General features: G+C 39.2%; 1 protein-coding gene across 2 annotated transcripts in view; it reads right to left on the bottom strand.

The window, feature by feature from the left end:
* NAA35 (N-alpha-acetyltransferase 35, NatC auxiliary subunit) overlaps positions 1–21,503 on the bottom strand; it is a 98,930-nt gene that overhangs the window by 47,494 nt on the left and 29,933 nt on the right. For both annotated transcript variants that reach the window (XM_047103001.1, XM_047102998.1), the window contains exons 7-11: positions 15,155–15,221; positions 15,032–15,075; positions 13,746–13,796; positions 12,542–12,625; positions 11,461–11,575 (exon numbers count right to left, since the gene is read on the bottom strand). In XM_047103001.1, the coding sequence (XP_046958957.1) occupies positions 11,461–11,575; positions 12,542–12,625; positions 13,746–13,796; positions 15,032–15,075; positions 15,155–15,221 (361 nt within the window). The remainder of the gene's footprint in view (positions 1–11,460; positions 11,576–12,541; positions 12,626–13,745; positions 13,797–15,031; positions 15,076–15,154; positions 15,222–21,503) is intronic.

The following is a 21,503-nucleotide window of genomic DNA, read 5'->3' as shown; positions in this document are numbered from 1 at the left end:
CCTCAGGTCTAAAATGAGTCTCTTGTAGACAGCAAATAGATGGGTCTTGTTTTTTTATCCATTCTGATACCCTATGTCTTTTGGTTGGCGCATTTAATCCATTTACATTCAGTGTTATTATAGAAAGATACGGGTTTAGAGTCATTGTGATGTCTGTATGTTTTATGCTTGTAGTGATGTCTCTGGTACTTTGTCTCACAGGGTCCCCCTTAGGATCTCTTGTAGGGCTGGTTTAGTGGTGACAAATTCCTTCAGTTTTTGTTTGTTTGGGAAGACCTTTATCTCTCCTTCTATTCTAAATGACAGACTTGCTGGATAAAGGATTCTTGGCTGCATATTTTTGCTGTCTAGCACCCTGAAAATCTCGTGCCAATTCTTTCTGGCCTGCCAAGTTTCAAAAGAGAGATCAGTCACGAGTCTTATAGGTCTCCCTTTATATGTGAAGGCACGTTTACCCCTTGCTGCTTTCAGAATTTTCTCTTTATCCTTGTATTTTGTCAGTTTCACTATGATATGTCGTGCAGAAGATCAATTCAAGTTACGTCTGAAGGGAGTTCTCTGTGCCTCTTGGATTTCAATGCCTTTTTCCTTCCCCAGTTCAGGGAAGTTCTCAGCTATAATTTCTTTAAGTACCCCTTCAGCCCCTTTCCCTCTCTCTTCCTCCTCTGGGATACCAATTATGCGTATATTATTTCTTTTTAGTGTATCACTTAGTTCTCTAATTCTCCCCTCATACTCCTGGATTTTTTTATCTCTCTTTTTCTCAGCTTCCTCTTTTTCCATAACTTTATCTTCTAGTTCACCTATTCTCTCCTCTGCCTCTTCCATCCGAGCCGTGGTGGTTTGCATTTTGTTTTCCATTTCCTTTAAAGCGTTTTTCAGCTCCTCGTGACTGTTCCTTAGTCCCCTAATGTCTGTAGCAAGAGATTCTCTGCTGTCCTGTATGCTGTTTTCCAGCCCAGCGATTAATTTTATGACTATTATTCTAAATTCACTTTCTGTTATATTATTTAAATCCTTTTTGATCAGCTCATTAGCTGTTGTTATTTCCTGGAGATTCTTCTGAGGGGAATTCTTCTGCTTGGTCATTTTGGATAGTCCCTGGTGTGGTGAGGGCCTGCAGGGCACTTCCCCTGTGCTGTGGTGTATAACTGGAGTTGGTGGGCGGGGCCGCAGTCCGACCTGATGTCTGCCCCCAGCCCACCGCTGGGGCCACAGTCAGACTGGTGTGTGCCTTCTCTTCCCCTCTCCTAGGGGCGGGATTCACTGTGGGGTGGCGTGGCCCGTCTGGGCTACTTGCACACTGCCAGGCTTGTGATGCTGGGGATCTGGCGTATTAGCTGGGGTGGGAAGGCAAGGTGCACGGCGGCAGGGGGGGCAGGCTTAGCTCGCTTCTCCTTAGGTGATCCACTTCAGGAGGGGCCCTGTGGCAGCCGGAGGGAGTCAGATCGCTGCCGGAGGTTTGGCTCCGCAGAAGCACAGAGTTGGGTGTTCGCGCGGAGCGAGCAATTTCCCTGGCCGGAGCCGGTTCCCTTTGGGATTTTGGCTGGGGGATGGGTGGGGGAGATGGCGCTGGCTAGCGCCTTTGTTCCCCGCCAAACTGAGCTCTGTCGTCCGGGGGCTCCGCAGCTCACCCTCCCTTTGTCCTCCAGCCTTCCCGCTTTCCGAGCAGAGCTGTTAACTTATGACCTCCCAGACGCTAAGTCGCGCTTGCTGTCGGAACACAGTCCGTCAGGCCCCTCCGCTTTTGCAAGCCGGACTCGGGGGCTCTGCTTGGCCGGCGAGCCGCCCCTCCGCCCCGGCTCCCTCCCGCCAGTCCGTGGAGCGCGCACCGCCTCGCCGCCCTTCCTACCCTCTTCCGTGGGCCTCTCGTCTGCACTTGGGTCCGGTGACTCTGTTCTGCTAATCCTCTGGCGGTTTTCTGGGTTATTTAGGCAGGTGTAGGTGGAATCTAAGTGATCAGCAGGACGCGCGGTGAGCCCAGCGTCCTCCTACGCCGCCATCTTCCCAGAATCCCCCTCAACGTTTATTTTTGGGACAGAGAGAGACAGAGCATGAACTGGGGAGGGGCAGAGAGAGAGGGAGACACAGAACCGGAAACAGGCTCCAGGCTCTGAGCCATCAGCCCAGAGCCCGACGCGGGGCTCGAACTCACGGACCGCGAGATCGTGACCTGGCTGAAGTCGGACGCTTAACCGACTGCGCCACCCAGGCGCCCCAAACGGGTTGTGATTTTTAAAAAAGTCAGCCCCCATCTCTCTTGTACACTGCCAGCTGGTAAATAAAATCAACCAGACTAAGGAAGCAAAGTTTCTGTTTCAGCACTAAGCTCAGTCCTCAGGAGGTTAGAGGTGCCATATTACGAAATGAAGCCATCTCTTCCACTTCCTCTTAGGTATTTTTTTTTGGAACTTACCCCCATATCACCAAATAACAGGCTTATAATGCTACTCCATGTTTTTTCAGTTTTACACATTATCTCTGACTTACTCCTTCATCTTCAAGAAGTCGGATATATGTATGTATACTATAAACATGTATAAATTATATACATATATACACTGCCGCCCCCTCATCTCTAATATGGTTAAATCACAATTTTATCATGATCAATATTCAGACATGTACACCATTATGTAAATGATATTCATATCTAGGCCACAGAAAACTTTGCAAACATGGAAATAACTAACTTTTAGGCTTATTTTGCAGTTAATCATTGTCTTACTTTATGTTTGCCTTCTTTCTACATAGTTAACATTTCAACCCCAAATCGTTTGCCAATTGTCTAAAACTCTTACTACATTAAACACAACAGCTATTGTATTAATTTCACTGGTGACAAAAGGTTTTATATTTGAGACATCTCCCCTAGAGCCTTGTGACTGTCTCCAAGCTAAACTTTTTCACCATGTACACACTGTTGAGTTACTATCTGGTGATCTCACTGCATAATTACCCTCAGGATTTTCTTGATTATTCTCTTATGCTGGATTCTCATATTCCCAAAATTCCATGTTTTCCCATTTCTTGATTTACTCCAGTTATGTTCTTAAATTCCAGTAAAATTAACATACAGTATTAAGTTTCAGACGCACTATATAGTGTTCAACAATTTTATGTTACTCAGTGCTTATCACGGTAATTGTATTCTTAATCTCCTTCACCTATTTAACCCATCCTCCGTCCCCGACCTCCCCTCTGGTATCCACAGGTTTGTTCTCTATATTTAAGAGTCTGATTTTTGTTGGTCTCTTTTTTCCTTTGTTGTTTTGTTTCTTAATTTCCATATATGAGTGAAATATGGTATATCTGCCTATCCTGACTTCACTTAACCATTATACCCTCTAGATCTATCCATGTTGTTGCAAATGGCAAGGACCATTCTTTTTTACAGGTAGTATTCTATTGTTTGTGTGTGTGTGTGTGTATCATATCTTCTTTATTCACTTATTAATGGACATGTTTGTCCATAGTTTGACTATTATAAATAATGCTACAATAAACACAGGGGTACATATACCTTTTTGAAATAGTGTTTTCCTTTTCTTTAGGTAAGTACACAGTAGTGAAGTTACTAGATTATATGATAATTCTATTTTTAATTTCTTGAGGAACTCCACAGTGCTTTCCACACTGGCCGTACTGGTTCACATTCCTACCAATAGTGCACAGAGGTTCATTTTTTTCTATATCCTTGCCAACACCTGTTGTGTCTTGTGTTCATTTTAGCCATTCTCACAGGTATGAGGTGATACCTCATTGTAGTTTTGATTTGCGTTTCCCTGATGATGAGTGATGTTGAGCATCTTTTCAAGTGTCTATTAGCCATCTGTATGCCTTCTTTGGAGAAATGTCTGTTCCTGACTTCTGCCTGCTTTAAAATTGGATTTGAGTTTTTTCATGTTGAGCTGTAGAAGTTTTTAATATATTTTGAAACTAGTTCCTTATCAGATATGTCATTTGTAAATATCTTCTCCCATTCAGAAAGTTGTTTTGATTCCCTTGCTGTGTAGAATCTTTTAATTTTAGTGTAGTTCCAATAGTTTATTTTTGCTTTTGTTTCCCTTGCCTCAGGGGACCTATCTAAAAAAATGTTGCTAATGGCTGATGTCAGAGAAATTACTGCCTCAACTCTCCTCAAGGATTTTTACGGTTTATTTTGTATGTATGATGTAACAAAGTGGCCCAGATTCATTCTTTTACGTGTAGCTGTCCACTTTTTCCAACACTATTTGTTGAAGAGACTTGTCTTTTTCCCATTGCATAGTCTTGTCTCCTTTGTCAAATGAGTTTATTTTTGAGCTTTCTATTGTTTCATTGATCTATGTGACTATATTTGTGCTAGTACCATACTGCTTTGATTACTACAGCTTTGTAGCATAGCTTGAAATCTGGGATTCACATACTTCCAGTTCTGTTCTTTTTCAAGACTGCTTTGGCTATTCAGGGTCTTTTATAGTTCCAACCAAATTTTAGGATGACCAGTTCTAGTTCTGTGAAAAATGCTGCTGGTATTTTCACAGGGATTATGTTAAATGTGTAGATTCCTTTGGGTATTGTGGACATTTTAACAATATTTGTTCTCCTAACCCATGAGCATATAGTATCTATTTGTGCCATCTTCAATTTCTCTCATCAACATTTTATATAGTTTTCAGAATCTATCACCTCCTTGGTTAAGTTTATCCCTAGGTATTATTTTTGATGCAATTGTAAATGGGACAGTTTTCTTCTCTTTCTGCTACTTTATTAGTGTACAGAAATGCACCAGATGTCTGTTTATTGATTTTGTACTCTGCAACCTTACTGAATTCATTTATCACTTCTACTAGTTTTTCTTGTGGCATCTTTAGGGTTTTCTACATACAGTATCATATCATCTGCAAATAAGCCTTACTTCTTCCGTATCAATTTGCTCACCTTTTATTTTTTCTTTGACTGCTTGCGGCTATGACTTTCAGTACTATGTTGAGTAAAAGTAGTGAGAGTAGACAGCACTGTCTTGTTTTTGACCCTAGGAGAAAAACTCTTATTAATTTTTCAGCACTATGTTGGCTGTGCATTTTTCATATATGACCTTTATTATATTCAGATATACCTACTTTTTTGGTTTTGTTTTTAATTATGAATGGGTGTTGTACTTTGTTAAATGCTTTTTCTGCATCTATTGAAATTATCCCAGTTTTTAACCTTTTTCGTTGATGTGATGCATCATGTTGATTGATTTGCAAATCTATTGAACCATCCTTGCATCCAAGGAATAAATTCCACTTGATCATGTTGAATAATTTCTTTAATGTATTGTTGAATGTGGTTTGCTAGTATTTTGCTGAGAATTTCTGCACCTATATTTATCAATAATATTGTCCTATAGTTCTCTTTTTTTGTAGTTTCTTTATCTGGTTTTGTATCAGGGTAATGCTGACTTTATAAAATGAATTTAGTTTTCCTTCTTCTATTTTAGAATAGTTTTAGAAGAAGTATTAACTCTTCTTTAAATATCTGGTAGAATTCACTTGTGAAGCCATCTGGTCCTGGACTTTTGTTTGTTGGGAGCTTTTTGATTTTTGATTCAATTTCATTCCTGGTAATTGGTCTGTTCAAATTTTCTAATTCTTCCTGCTTCAGTTTTGGTAGTTTATGTTTCTAGGAATGTATCCATTTCTTCCAGATTGTCTCAATCTGTTGACATATAATTTTATATAACATTTTCCTATAATCTTTTGTATTTCTGTGGTGTTGGTTGTTATTTGACCTCTTTCATTTTTTGAGTCCTTTCTCTTTCTCTCTCCTTTTTGGGGAGTCTGGCTAATGGTTTATCAGTTTTGTTGATCTTTTCAAAGACCCAGCTCCTGGTTTAATTAATCTATCATTTTTTTTAAGTTCGTATTTCATTCATTTCTGCTCTAATCTTTATCATTTCCTTTCTTTTGGGGTTTTGTTCTTTTTCTATTTTTGAAATGTATTTATTGATTCTGAGAGGGGACAAGGGGGCAGAGAGAGAGAATTCCAAGTAGGCTCCACACTCTCAGCACAGAGCCAAACGTGGGCTTGATCTCACAAACCATGAGATCATGACCTGAGCCTAGATCAAGACTTGGATGCTTAACTGAGCCACCCAGGCAACCTTGTTCTTTTTCTAGCTCCTTTAGGTGTAAGGTTAGGGTGTTTGAGATTTTTCTTGCTTTTTCTTTCCTGTATCTCTACCAACTTCCTTCTTAGAACACCTTTTGCTGTACCCCAAAGATTCTGAGCCACTGTTTTCATTTTCATTTGTCTCCATTTATTTTTTTATTTCCTCTTTGATTTCTTGGTTGACCCATTCACTGTTCAGTAGTATGTTATTAACCTCCATGTATCTGTGTTCTTTCCAGATTTTTTTGTGGTCGATTTCTAGTTTCCATCGTGGTTGGAAAAGATTCATGCTATGACTTTAATCTTTTTGAATTTGTTGAGACTTGTTTTGTGGCCTAACATGTGATCTATTCTGGAGAATGTTCCATGTGCACCTGAAAAGAATGTGCATTCTACTGATTTAGGGTGCAGTGTTCCCAATGTATTAGATCCATCTGGTCCAATGTGTCACTCAAACCCACTGTTTCTTTGTTGATTTTGTTTGGATGTTCTATCCATTGAGGTAAGTAGGATGTTAAAATCCCCTACTATCATTGTATTACTATCAATTATTTCCTTTATGTTTGTTAATAACTGCTCTATGTATTTGGGTGCTTCCATCTGGGGTGCATAAATATTTACAATTGTCATATCTTCTTGTTGGATTATTGCCTTTACGATTATGTAGTATCCTTTATCTCATTACAGTCTTTGTTATGAAATCTATTTTGTCCAATTTAAGTATTACTATACATGGCTTTCTTTTCACTTCCATTTGCATGATATATGCTTTTCCATCCCTTCACTTTCAATCTGCATGTGTTTTTAGGTCTGAAATGAGTCTCTTGTAGGCAGCATATAGATGAATCTTGCTTTTTAATCCATTCCACCACCCTATGTCTTTTGATTGGTGCATGTAGTCCATTTACATTCAAAGTAACTATTAACAGTTATGTACTTATTATTTTATGGTCGGATTTGTAGTTCTTCTCTTGCTTTCTTCTCTCATGGTCTGTTGGCTTTCTTAAGTGAAGCTTTCCTTCCTCTGTTATTTCTTGAAATAGCATGATATACTTGGATTTCTCTTTATTTTATGTATATCTATTACCAGTTTTTAATTTGTGGTTACTATTATGTTTTTATAACAAGTTACCTATACAAGTTACCAAGCAATCTATATTAATTTGATGGTCAGTTGAGTGTGAACATATATATATATATATTCGGTTTATTTATCTTGAGAGAGAGAGAGAGAGAGAGAGAGCGTGAGCAGGGGAGGGGCAGAGAGAGAGAGAGAGAGAGAGAAAGAGAGATCCAAAGCAGGCCCCACATTGTCAGTACAGAGCCAAATGTGGGGCTCAAACTCACGAACTGTGAGATCATGACCTGAGCTAAAACCAAGAGTCAGACGCCCAAGTGACTGAGTCACCCAGGTGCCCCAAGTTTGAACCCATTCTAAAAGCACTAAATTTTTACTCTTCTCTCCCCCATGTTTTAGGTATACAATGTCATACTTTCCATCCTTTTGTGAATCCCTTGACTGATGTCTAACTGTACTTACTTTACAACTTTTGTGCTTCCTACTTTTCTTAATCCTGTTTATGGTCTTTCCTTTCCACTCAGAGTACCCTTTAACATTTCTTATTTAAAAAAAAAAAAAGTAACATTTCTTATAGAGCTGGCTTAGCAGTGAAGAATTCCTTCAACTGTTGTCTGGGAAACTCTTAGCTCTCCTATTCTGAATGACAGCCTCGCTAGATAGACTTGGTTGCAGTTTTTTTTCTGTTGGCACTTTGAATATATTATGCTACTCCCTCTGGGCTGCAAAGTTTCTGTTGAAAAATCAGCTGATAGCCTTATCAGGTTTCTCTTGTATAGAACTGTTTTTTCGTCTTGCTGCTTTTAAAATCCTCTTTATCCCTAGTTTTTGCCATTTTAATTACTATGTATCTTAGTATTGACCTCCTTGGGTTGATTTTGTTGGGGACTCTCTGTACTTCCCGGATCTGGATTTGTTTTCTTCCCTAGATTCAAGAAGTTTTCCACTATTATTCCTTCAAGTAAATTTTCTGCCCTCTTTTCTCCTTCTGAGATCCCTAAAATGTGAATGTTACACTTGACAATATTAATCTACTTAATCTACTTCTCATTTTTAAAATTATTCTTTTTTTGGTCCTGTTTGGCTTGACTGCTTTCCATTATTCTCCAGGTCACTTATCTGTTCTTCTGCTTCTTCTAGTCTACCATCTATGCCCTCTATTTTTTTTTAATTTTTCTAATTTTTATTTTTGACAGAGAGTGAGCACACAAGTGGGGGAGGGGCGCAGAGAGAGAGAGAGAGAGAGAGAGAGAGAGAGAGAGAGAGAGAGGAGGAGGACAGAGGATCCAAAGAGGGCTCTGCATGGGCAGCAGGGAGCCCAACATGGGGCTCGAACTTGTGAACCTGAGATGACCTGAGGAGTTGGAAGCTTAACCAACTGAGCCACCTGGGTGCCCGCCCTAGTGTATTTTTAATTTCGGTTATTGAGTGCTTCACGTCTGATGGGTTCTCTTCTGTTTTCTACCTCCACGTTGAGGATCTCGCTGAGATTTCCCACTCTCTTCTCAAGTCTGGTAAGTATCTTTATAACCATTATTCGGAATGGCATAACAGGCCTATTACCTCAGTTTCATTTAGGTCTCTTTCTGTGTTCTTCCATTTGGGACCTGTTCCTCTCTCCTCATTTTTTCTAACTCTCTGTGTGGCTGCTTCTATGTTTAGGAAATTCAGCTATGTCTCCTGCTCTTGACACTAGCAGTCTTATGAAGAAGAGGTCCTGTGGTACCATAGTACAATGTCCTCTGTACACCAGAACCTGGTGCTTCAGAGTATCTATATGTGTTGTGTGCACCCTACTGTTGTTACTGAGCTGTGTTTGCTTTCAGTGCAGTCATCTGCAATGACTCTCTTTGCCTGTTGTGAGCAGGGTTTGGTGCCTGTGTTGTTCATGAACCAGTCTGCCACTGCCTTGGGTTTGAGGTGGGACAGACCAGGCGTTTGCCACAGCCGTGGTCACAGAGTACTGCAGGCCACTTTCCCTGTGTCTTCCCCTGAGTAGCTTTTGTTGGTGGGCAGGGCCTACAGTCAGACCAATGTGTGTGGTTATCTTTCCCTCTCCCAGGGTAGGAGTCACTTTGAGAGGTGCCGATCCCTGTTGGGGATGCTTGCACGCTGTCATGCTTGAGGCACCACTCTGGATGGACTCCTGCTGAGGAAGTGTTAGAGGGGACGGGTCTGCTGGTGAATGCAAGGAGGGGCATACAGTGTTACCAAGGTTTGTGCTGGTCTGTTGTGATAGGGTAATAGAGTGGCTTTGGAAAACTCCTGCTGTGGGTGGCTGAAGACCACAGAGGTGGGATGTGCTGTTAGCAAGCTGGGTGGAGAGTGCGTATCCTGCAATGGTTCCCGTGACTGTTTATCTAAGCTGGGCAGACGGGAAGGGAAATGGCACCCGCCAGCTCTTTTGTTCTTCGAGAAGTCTCCTAAAGATCTGTTCTCCTGCAGCATACTTCAGAGACCAGCAAATAAATCTTGTTCCTGTATACCTCAGATGTTTTTCAAACTGCTGCTTCTATGCAATATCTCAGCAGGGCTGTTGTGCTGTCTCTTGAAGGGCAGTGTCTCAATTTCCTATTGCCTTCTGGCTCAGAGCTGAGCTTGTTGATTTTTAAAGTTCCAGGTGTTAAGCCCCACTGATTGTATGAACACAAGAAGTTAAACCCATCTGGTTTTCAAAGCCAAATGTTATGGGGATTTATCTTCCCAGCGTAGGTCCCCTTTGCGTGATGTGGGGTCTGCTGCTCTCCCCTCTCCGCATCGTCAGTGTTACTCATTCCCACAGACAGCCCTGATGATCCATTTAACTCCTGACCACGTCTCCATCCTTCCTACCCTCTTCCATGTGGCCTCTTCTCTCTATCTGGCTATGGAGAGTTGTTCTGACAGGCTTCCAGTGGTTTTCTGGGTAATTAACACTGATGTGGGTGTTATAAGGTGTATCTGTGAAATGAGGGGATCTAAGGATCCTCCCACTCTGCCATCTTCCCCAGAATCCCCTTAGTCCTTTTTTTGGAGCACATACCCAGTGGTAACTTAAAAAGCTTTGGGGAGATTAATTTGGAGATTTTACTTACAATTATCTTCCTTCACAATTAAATGATACCTTGAAACTAGGATTCGAGATTAGAATACATCCCCTCACCCAAATTCTGAAAACGCTACTCCATTTTTTTTTTCCTTCTTTCTTTCTTTTTTTTTAAGCAGGCTTCACACCCAGTGTGCAGCCCAACACAGGGCTTGAACTCATCACCCTGAGATCAAGACCTGAGCTGAGATGGAGTCAGATGTTTAACCACTTGAGTCACCCAGGCGCCCCTGGCTCCATTTTCGTTTAATCACAAGTCTATGGAGATACAATTAACATACCATATAATTCATCTACCAAAAGTACAAAATTTAAGAGCATATAAGGGGCGCCTGGGTGGCTCAGTTGGTTAAGTGTCCGACTTCGGCTCAAGTCATGATCTTGTGGTCCGTGAGTTCGAGCCCTGCGTCGGGCTCTGTGCTGACAGCTCAGAGCCTGGAGCCTGTTTCAGATTCTGTGTCTCCCTCTCACTCTGACCCTCCCCCGTTCATGCTGTGTCTCTGTCTCAAAAATAAATAAACGTTAAAAAATTAAAAAAAAAAAAAAAAGAATATAAATATCATCTCGTTATTGTGAGTTTGAAGAATCACTACTGCTACAAATTATCTAAAATGTTAACTCAGCTGCAACTTTTACAACAAAAAGGTACATTATTCTTTCATTTTAAGACATATTTCATAAATATAACCTACTGTCAACAATGTGCCAAGCACTTCAGAGATACACAAATAAGACAGCTCCTGGCCTAAGATACTGTCATGGAAAGACAAACAGGCAAACAACTACAATGTGATATACTAAAAACATGTTCTAACACAGGCATGTATGAGTGCAATGAGGCCGCAGAGGGCATATCTAGGCCAAGTATTCAGGGAATACTATGTAATTGAGGTGATGATCTCTCAAAGGAGTAAAGGGGAGAGGTGATTAAAAAAAGAATATAATGCTGACATCACAGAATGATCACCAGACAGGGTAAATATTCAGAGCCCAAACAGTAAGATACAGGAGATGGCCAAGTTCTATAGTACATTTTATGTAAGTCTACAGAGTAAAACATCCCATGGTGCCAACAGGCTGACTTACACGAAATTTTAGAACAAACCAAACTATATAATCTGGATGGGTAAGAAAGAAAAAGAGTAAAACAGACAATTACCTCCTTTTGTAGTATCATTCTGAGCCTGGATGCCATGATGCAATGAATTATGAATGGCAGAAAGAAGATCTGCTGCTTGAACCATCAATTTTTGAGCTTCTGCAACAGCACTGGTCTAGCAAATAAATCACCAAAAACATTCTTACATATTCTTTCACTGAAAGATATACATTAAATAGGAAAATCCTATAAACAATAATGAAATTAAATGTTGTAATGACATTGGTTTTCAGAAACTATTCACTTAATACAGGATGCTCAGATCCTGTTAGGATAGAAATTAGTTTTTTACCCCTTCTTATATCTTGTAGGAGCCATTAAAAACTAACAGGAAACAATGCTGGCTTATTCTGTTCATCTTATATTTAAAAAAAAGAAAGGAAAAAAAATCGAGTTTCAGGCAACTGGAAAATTTCAACATTTCTCCTATGCTATTCATTAAGTTGAAATTAAAAAAAAAAGAAAACAGGAAAACAACAGACTTAGATCAATGGTAAAGATTGGCTCTCTACTCACCACTTCCTAACTATCTACATATTAGTTTGTAATTGACTTCAATTAATGCAAATACACACAAAGAAAAAGTATTCACCATCTAGGGCTTACTTCTGGTTCTACACAAATCCAACAGTTAATTATTTAACTGAATGAAAGATGTCTACCTAAAATTCCCATTTTTGCTTTCTCCTTTTCAATTCACAAAACAAGACTACCCACAAGCAATTTCAGCTTCTATTATTATATCCATTAACAAGTAATATAAAATATATTTATATACCAACAACAGACACGGATATGTTATGGAGCAGAATGTAAATCCATGTGACTTTTTGAAAAAATTATCAGGGCTACTCTAATATTACATATATATGTAATATTATATATATGTGATAATATACACACACACAAATATATATAAAATCACCAGATAAAAATATACCAAATGCTCAATTCTGTATATGTGTGGTTGGGGGTGCTTTGATGGAAAAGCCTCAGAATTACTTCAATAACACACTCTATCCCCCCAAAGGGGAAAAAAAAAAAATAACCCACTAAAATAGATTATAGTAAATGCCCTTACCTCTTTCTTAGTAAAGGCTATGAGCACTGTCAGTAACACTCGAGTGAATTTCACTCTGCTGAATACTGCTAAACATTGTTGGTGCTAAAAAATAAGGACTAGAAGTTAAAAGATGCAAAGTCTGGCAAAGGAATTTCATTTTCAAATATAGTATTTCAAGTCCTAAATCTCAATGTTAATGACTTACTATATTACACACACTTTCACTTACAGTCTTTTAAATGCCTGAAAATGAGCTGCAGAAAACATAAAACCTATTCTACTGAAATACAGATATAAAGTAAAACTTTATCAATGGGATGAATTTTTCCTTAAGTCAAAAGTTACACTGATATCTCAAAAACTGAATTAGCATTTAAAAAAATTTTTTAATATTTATTCTTGAGAGAGAGAGAGAGAGAGAGAGCGCGAGCGAGCATGAGCAGGAGAGGGACAGAGAGAGAGAGGGAAACAGAATCCAAAGCAGGCTCCAGGCTCCTAGCTGTCAACACAGAGCCCGACATGGGGCTCAAACTCACGAGCCGTGAGATCATGAACTGAACTGAAGTCAGATGTTTAACCGACTGGGCCAACCAGGTGCCCCTGAATTAGCATTTTTTTTTTTTTTTTACATTTTTTTTTTCAACGTTTATTTATTTTCGGGACAGAGAGAGACAGAGCATGAACAGGGAAGGGGCAGAGAGAGAGGGAGACACAGAATCGGAAACAGGCTCCAGGCTCTGAGCCATCAGCCCAGAGCCCGACGCGGGGCTCGAACTCACGGACCGCAAGATCGTGACCTGGCTGAAGTCGGACGCTTAACCGACTGCGCCACCCAGGCGCCCCCTGAATTAGCATTTTTAACAGGAATAATAAAAAGATGCTGTAAGCAGAGCCAGAAAATTAAGGATCTTGACAAAGGTTCAGCAACTTTTCATACTGTCCAAGTTCTTGAGTTTTGCCAAGTTTTGGTGTATCATCTGTAAAAAATCATTTTTCTTCCTACCTCACAGGAATACTGAAGAGCTTTGAAATCATGTATTTGAAAGAGGTGTACTATCATTCTATCAAAATAAATACAAGGGAAATAAAATCCCTTGCAATGTCCAACTTTTAAAGAAATACCTTAAAAAGGGCTTCCATAAATTATAACGCAGTTCATAAAACTACAACATTAAGAGGTAGACTTCTCTGATATTATCTACCAGAAAATAAGTTCAATTACTTCTAGTTCAACTTCTGGATCTCTTTCTTCTCCTTGTCGACTTCGAGTACTCTAAAATTTTAAAAAAGGTGAATTAAAATAAACACAAACTTGTAGAAATACTAGTTTATAAATACCAAAATAAAGCACTAAATTAATTTATTGAGTATATGCAAGAATCTGATTTTAAGAAAAATATTTGGAAGAAAAAAGCTGTATCTACTATTTATTTTCCTATTAATACTATATACAGAAAGTTCATTTTGATACAAATTATAAAGATCATATGGAAGAGTAAGGTATTAAAAACAGCAAAAGCAAAACAATGAAATAAGTAAAAGCATGTGGCACACGGTACTTCTTTCTTTTTAAAACGATGTATTAATTGAAAGTCTTGACACTCTCAAAACTAATCCTGTTAGAAAAAAATAGTAACCTTTATAAAAATCACATCATAAAAATAAAGTCACACTGTAAATACTGATTATTCTACACTAAAATGCAAAACCTCTCGTTTATACGTGACTGACACATGACTATTTTGACAACTGCAGGGCAGTACTATGGGAAGATCTGGCAGAAGATCAGGGTTCTAGCCCCGCACTGCCACTTCCTAGTGGCATGCCCTGTATTAATCTCAGACAGCTTACTTGACTCCTTTAAGCTGTGTTTTCCTCATCTAAAACTAGGGCATTGTATGCAACTTATTGCCTAATTCACTGCACAATTATAAATATCAACTAAGGCAATAATATATAATCACTGTGACAACCATGCTGTGTTATACGAGTGTAGAAAAACAGCAGAAATAGAACTTTTTTCCTTTTTTAAATCTCTGTGCAAACCAAATCGTCACATCATCTGGCTCAAGGATATTATTCACAGAAGGCTTTCACCAGATTTGGGGAGCCACCATTTACTGAGGTCTTCTACTGTGTTGCACACATTGTACTAGCTATTGAAGATACAAAGTTGAAGACGATAGTCCTTACCTCTGAGGAACTTAACACTCTAGAATATTAATATTTAATATTTAATTTAATATTCTTAAAACAGCAGAGTGTAATTCTAAAACACTGGCAAAAAAGTGAAACGTCTTAAAGGTTACATTTTCAATACTTGAAAGGAACATTAATTCACCAGAAACTCCTCCTGTGAAGTTGTCTTCAAATTCATTGCAAAAAAGACACAGCATATATCAAGGAAGAGGGTGGTCCTCCCTTCACTAGCTGTAATCGGCTAAAGGTAACCTCACACTTAGAAGAGTTCAAAGATCCTATAGCAAAGCAATGAGAGATGGAAAATACCTTTACTCTTCTTTGCATGTCATCCTCCACATCTTTTAGCATGCCTAGAAAGAGAGACCATGAGTTTAAATGGGAAACAAATCCAAACACAAAACTTGTGAATCATCGTATAAACTGTTTTACCTGTCACTCGAAGGTCTGTCACACTGTTAGCCATTTTAAATCCATAAGTCATTGATTGAAAATCTTCCTGTACAGGAAAGCAATAATTAGGCCTTTGAGTACTAGCAAAACCTTTTATTAGATTTCTCTTACAAAATCACAATTTGCTAATATGAACACAGTAATGAAATGTCATCAGCTTATCTATATACATCCACGTTTTCCCTATAATGTATCCTTAAAACATCATATTCTAATGCTGTCTCCATCTTTAATTGTTTGTCTTTAGGCAATTTAAATACACTTGCATTTAGTATGTTCATTTGCAAAATAAGGTTAATGCTTATGACAATATCAGAAAATAGTAATTCACACTTACGGAGTATTCTCACATTCACAAGTAAACAATAAATACATAGAAATCACTGCTTGATAAGATTGAAAGATTTAAACAAGACTTTTAATTAAAAAATTATCAAATGCTTGTTTATACACTGTTCGGCTACAAAGGTTAAGCCTTCTCAAATAAAATTACTCAAAGTGATAGCAAAAGCACATTTCCACTCAGCCCCACTATAAAGAAAAAGTTATTCATACATGGATTCCTACATGCAAAGTCATTTAAAACACTGCTGAGACATTAACAAATTAAGTAGTTTGCTAGACTCACTTTGAAGACTAGAAATTTAATATCATTTGGCTGATTCTATTAAGTCACAAGCTCTATTAAAGGAATGTTTCTGTCATGTTAGAATTCTTAACACGTATATAGAAGCCTAATACAATGGAATAACAGGCGTTTACAGCAGGGGCCAGAACTATAGCAGAATTTTTGGATTCTTAAAAGTATCAGTGTAATCTATATGTAATCTATATCATGTACTATAGGTTACAAACAGAAAAACAAACAAACAAACATCAATGTCCCTGGGTTCAAAGAACTGTTAGTGTTATTACAGGACTCACAGGATTGGGACTTTTAAAAATCTCAGGTTGTGTTACAAAGCTGTGAGCTTATCCTCTAGGTAAAGTTTATGCTCTACCCCTACTTGGCCACCAAATAGGATTCTCGTGTTTTACACGTCTAAAAAGGAACTCTCCCAGTGTTTACCACATTGCTAAATGGCACCTCTATCCACCCATAGTTACTCTGGCTGAAAACCTTCACCTCGATTCCTCTCATTTTCCCACGTTCTGTATCAGATCATCAGAACAGATGACAGACTCAAACTTCCAATTTCTCATCTAAGCGCAGCTCCCGGCTTTCACAGCTGTCTCTAGTGAAGGCACCACCGCCTCTCACTTCCACAACTGCCTCCACACAGGGCCCCCCCCTTCCATGCTTATCCCTGCTACAATTTATTCACCACCAGAAGCCGAAAGGGTTGTTTTAAAATAAGTCATTTCACATCACCTCCTACTGAAAACCTTTCAACTGTTTCCCTCCTCACAGGAAAATCAAAAATCCTACATGGACTGAGGCCCTCCATCAATCACCATGTGGCCCAGCTTCCCTCTCCAACCTCATTTCCTTCTACCTACCATTCTTCTCCACGATCCCTGCACTGCAGCCACACAGGCCTTATTATCCTTCAGACACATCAAACATGTTCTCTTCTCAAGACCTCTGTACATGCTGACCCCTCCCTACAAGGAGTTTCTTCCTAAGATCTCCAAAGCCCCTTCACTCACTGTATTCTAGCCTCTGTTCCCGTGTCAAACCTCAAAACAGAGCTTTGCACTGTGCATTCTCTTTAAAACAGCATCCCCCGCCATTCTACATGCCCTGTGCCTGCTTTACTCTTCTACATAGAACTTACCAACACATGACGAGATGTATTTGTTTAGTGACACACTATCTGTCTCAAGGAATGCATGATCAATGACATCAAGGCTTTGTTGTATTCACTGCTTTATCTCCAGGGCTTAGAACTGTACTTGGCACAAAGTACTGTTCAAAATATATTTGTCAACTGAATGATGACCTACTGTAGGACAGGGGCTGTTTTCCTGGTCATCTTCCTAAGTAGATCAAGTTGGCTCGGGATACTTGTGGGACTGGTGGACACCGTGGCAAACTGGAGAAGACATGCTTCATCTGAAGGAAGCCAGCCACTACTTATCTTACTGAGTAATGAAGGCACAACTAGTGTTTTTCAGAACAAAAACTTAATTTAACATAAAATCCTCCAACTTTTGAATGTTACTCATTTTTTAAAAATTAAGTAGGCCAACACCGTGAAGATGAAACAAAACACACCAGTAAGCCCCATCGATGCAACGTTTTCCAAGAGGAATCATTGCATCTAAGGAAAAGCATTCACATGATAGAATGCCGCAGGTCTATGTAAATAAATACTAGCCTCGGTAACAAGAACTTCATCTAAATCGCTGGAGGACTGAAGCAGACCGAGTTACATAAGCAGATGCTACCATTAAAAGATCATTCCTGAAACCTTGTAGATTTAACAAGCGCAAAAATCAAAGTGAAACCAGGGAGACAGACCAGTTACTGGACACTACCCAACAGTACAAGCAGGAGCTGATGACAATTTGGATTGAGATTATAACTGGAGGTGATGAGAGGTTGTTGAAATCAGGATATATTGAAAAGGTAAAGCCTACACGATGTGCCAAAGACGTGAATGTGGAGTAGGAGGTAAACTTCACAATCAAGGATCATTTTCAGGTGTTTCGTCTGAGCAACTGGTATATGATAGCACAATTTACTGAGAGGGAGCAGACTTTCAGAGGAGTAGGTTTAAAGGCAGAAATGGAGTACAGTTTTGATTAAGTTTATAATTTCTTTAGTTATCCAAGTGAAGATTTCAGGAAGGCACTTGCGTGAGTCTGGAAGTCAGGGGAGGAATCAAGACCAGAGACATAGGGGCGCCTGGGTGGCGCAGTCGGTTAAGCGTCCGACTTCAGCCAGGTCACGATCTCACGGTCCGTGAGTTCGAGCCCCACGTCAGGCTCTGGGCTGATGGCTCAGAGCCTGGAGCCTGTTTCCGATTCTGTGTCTCCCTCTCTCTCTGCCCCTCCCCCGTTCATGCTCTGTCTCTCTCTGTCCCAAAATAAATAAACGTTGAAAAAAAAAATTTAAAAAAAAAAGACTAGAGACATAAATTTGGGCTTCATCAGCACAGAGTTGGTATAATATAGAGCAGAACCAGAGGACATCAACTGAAGCAGAAGGGACACAGGAGCCCAGGTGCGTTCCAGCATCTAGAGGAGCAAACACAAGATATGTGCTAACCAATGAGGAAGAAAGAAATCCAAGAGACAGCTGTATCAGGAAGATGAGAAGGAAGTATTTCAAAGAGAGGTCAACTGTGTCAAATGAAGTCAAAAGCTGCAGAGTATAAACAATGGAGTTAGCAAAATGGAGATCATTAAGGGCCTTGTTAAGACCAGTTTCTGTGCAGTGGTAGAAAAAAATGTACGAGAGGGTGAGAAGAGACAAGGAGAAAGTAAAATAAGTAAACATTAACAGCTCACTCAAGGAGTTTTTTGCACAGGGTAGCAGAGAAATGACAGTGTAGATATAAGGAGTCATGGGATCAAAGGAACTGTGGTATTTTGTTTTAAACTGATTGATATTTAAAGCATGTTTATATGCCATAAGAATAATCTAGTAGGGAAAGAGACACTAACAATGCAATACAGAGACGGGTTAATGATTGCAGCAGGCAAGAGGGAACAGAATGGAGAACACAAGTGGAGGCTGAGCTTATATTGTCAGGGATACTTGTATTTTCACAAGATAATAGGTAGATGATGTGGGTTCCAATACAGGCTAGCATGTGTGGTTGTGAGAAGATGAGGTACTCCTACCTACGTCTGATTCCATCAAATATTTCATTAAGGTACAAAGTAAGCTGACACTGGCAACGGAGGTCTTGAGAGATAAAAGATGTGGAGAAGTCCCTGAGAGGCTATGAAACCAAGTTTACCACAGAAGTGTTGAAAGATAGGACTGTCTCTAGTGCTGAGTGCCCATCTGAGATTTGCAGTCCTAAAATTAAAGTGAGAATAGACACACAGATGTGGGTTTTCTCGAGCAGCCTTCTGCTGTTTGGGTGCAAGCAGCAAGTAGACAGATGGTTGGGGTTTTGCCATGTAAGTGACACATTATGATGAGATGAGAAGGGCAAGGGAGTTAAGGGTGTCTGAAAACGAATGATTTCACCAGCGGACCATGGAAATGAGGCCACAAGAGAGAAAGGAGCAGCATCTGGGAATCTGGGAGGTCTCTGTGGAACTGAAGGATAGCAGGAGCAGGGGAAGCCAGAAAGTAAGTGGTAGCGATCAAAGGGTAGTATTTTTGAATTCAACATCTTGAAAGTGTAGATTAGTAAGGAAAGTTTTGCCTCCCTTATCCATTTTTGAACCATTTTCTGAGGACACAATGGTGGCTGGTATGGACTAGATAACCAGGGATACAATGGCGAAACACAACCATAGCCATTATAGAGTCTGTTATCCAGTGAGAGAATTAAGACATCTTGACAGGTACAAAGCCCCATGTTCTTTACTGTACTTTACAATACTGCCAAGATATAGTTGCAGAAAGTTATCACGGATATTCAGGGTTCTATAAAACACAGTATTTAAAACAATGCAGCACCACAAGAAAATTTAGAATGATAAAATATTTATAATCACAACTGCAGAACACCCAATACCAGAACTTAATGTGATTCCAACTAAACCAGTAATCTTGACTGTGCTAATAATAGTCTAATCAAGTAAAAATGTTTTCAATCGCTTCTAAAACAATTGCAATATATCAATTACAATTTAATATTGCTTTAAAAAATCATTTCAGAGGCTCCTGAAATGATTTGATTCATTCAACCAAATCTGAGTACCTTCTACAGACCAGATACTGAGTAACACATTAGGGCTACAAGGAAGGGTAAAACATGGTCACAGATGATTCACATCAAGACTTCAAACAATCTAAATGTCCATTAGTAAGTGCCTTGTAATTTACTGTATATACAATGGAATACTAATAAATAATAACATTATTATGTACTTACTATATGCCAGGCACTCTTCTAAAAATTTTATTGTATTAACTTTACTAACCCTCACAACACCCTGAGGTGGGGACTATTACAAACTACATTTTATAAATGAGGACACTGAGGCAGAGAAGCACCACACAGTGTATAGGTGACAGAGGAAGAACACAAACTTAGGTGGCGTCAATCCCTGCAGGCTGTACTTTTTAAACTTTTATTTTGAAAAAATTTCAGAATACAAAGTCCCATATTCCTTTCCGATATTCTTCAAATGATAACATTTTACCATATTTGCATTATGATTCTTTAGATTGTTTTCTTAAACATTTGAGACTAAGTCCTACCCTGTGATGCCATTTTACCTCTAAATCCTTCAGTAAGGGGGCGCCTAGGTGGCTCAGTTAGTTAAGCGGCAGACTTTGGTCAGGTCATGATCTCACGGTTCACGTGTTTGAGCCTCCCAGTGGAAACTGCTTGGGATTCTCTCTCTCCCTCTCTCTCTGCCCTCCCCTGCTCGTGCCCATGCTCTCTCTCAAGATAAACTTAAAATAAATAAATACTTGTGTGATTTTTCCAAAACAAATAATCACTCTCTTACATAATCACACTACAATGATCAAATTAGGAAATTCAGGTCTCTTTAATGTGGAGCATTTCCTCCATCCTTATCTTTCCTGCCTGACATTTTGGAATAGTACAGGCCAAAGTTATTCTGTGCACATCCTTCAAGATGGGTTTGCCTATGTTTCCCCAAGATTAAATCCAATTTATGTCATACTGGATAGGAATACCACAGAAGTGATGCTGTGTTCTTCATGGAGCATTGTATCTGGAGGTACATGTTGACCTGTCCTATTGTTGGTGATATTAAGTCTGGCCGCTTAGCTAAGATGGTATCTGCCACATTTCTTCACTGTAAACTACTCACTTCCCTTTGTAATTAATATATATCTTGCCAGAAGATACTTGGAGTCTAGGTACAAATCCTGTGCTCATTATACTTTTGTTCACTAGTTTTAGCATCCTTTAATGATTCATGCCACAGATAATTATTCAAAACCTGTACTCTTAACATGATGTTATGCAGCTAATAAAAAACAATGAGGTAGCTCTCCACCTACATGTGTTGGTAGGTATAGAAATCTATTTTCTATTGTCTGTGGGAAAAAGTTGCAGTTTATATAATTTTATCACGTTAAATAAAATACACATGTATACATATTATTAGGAAGTATGTGAAGAAATATACACCAAATGGGTTAATAGCATTTACTCTTTACCAGGCAAACCAGAACTTTAAAAAAAAATTGTTTTTAATATTTATTTTTGAGAGAGAGAGA

The sequence above is a fragment of the Lynx rufus genome, unplaced genomic scaffold (genome assembly GCF_022079265.1).
Source record: "Lynx rufus isolate CCGP_SWC_20201006 ecotype Redwood Valley unplaced genomic scaffold, mLynRuf1.p SCAF_10, whole genome shotgun sequence".
Taxonomy (NCBI): domain Eukaryota; kingdom Metazoa; phylum Chordata; class Mammalia; order Carnivora; family Felidae; genus Lynx; species Lynx rufus.
This window is presented reverse-complemented; position numbering and strand designations above follow the sequence as displayed.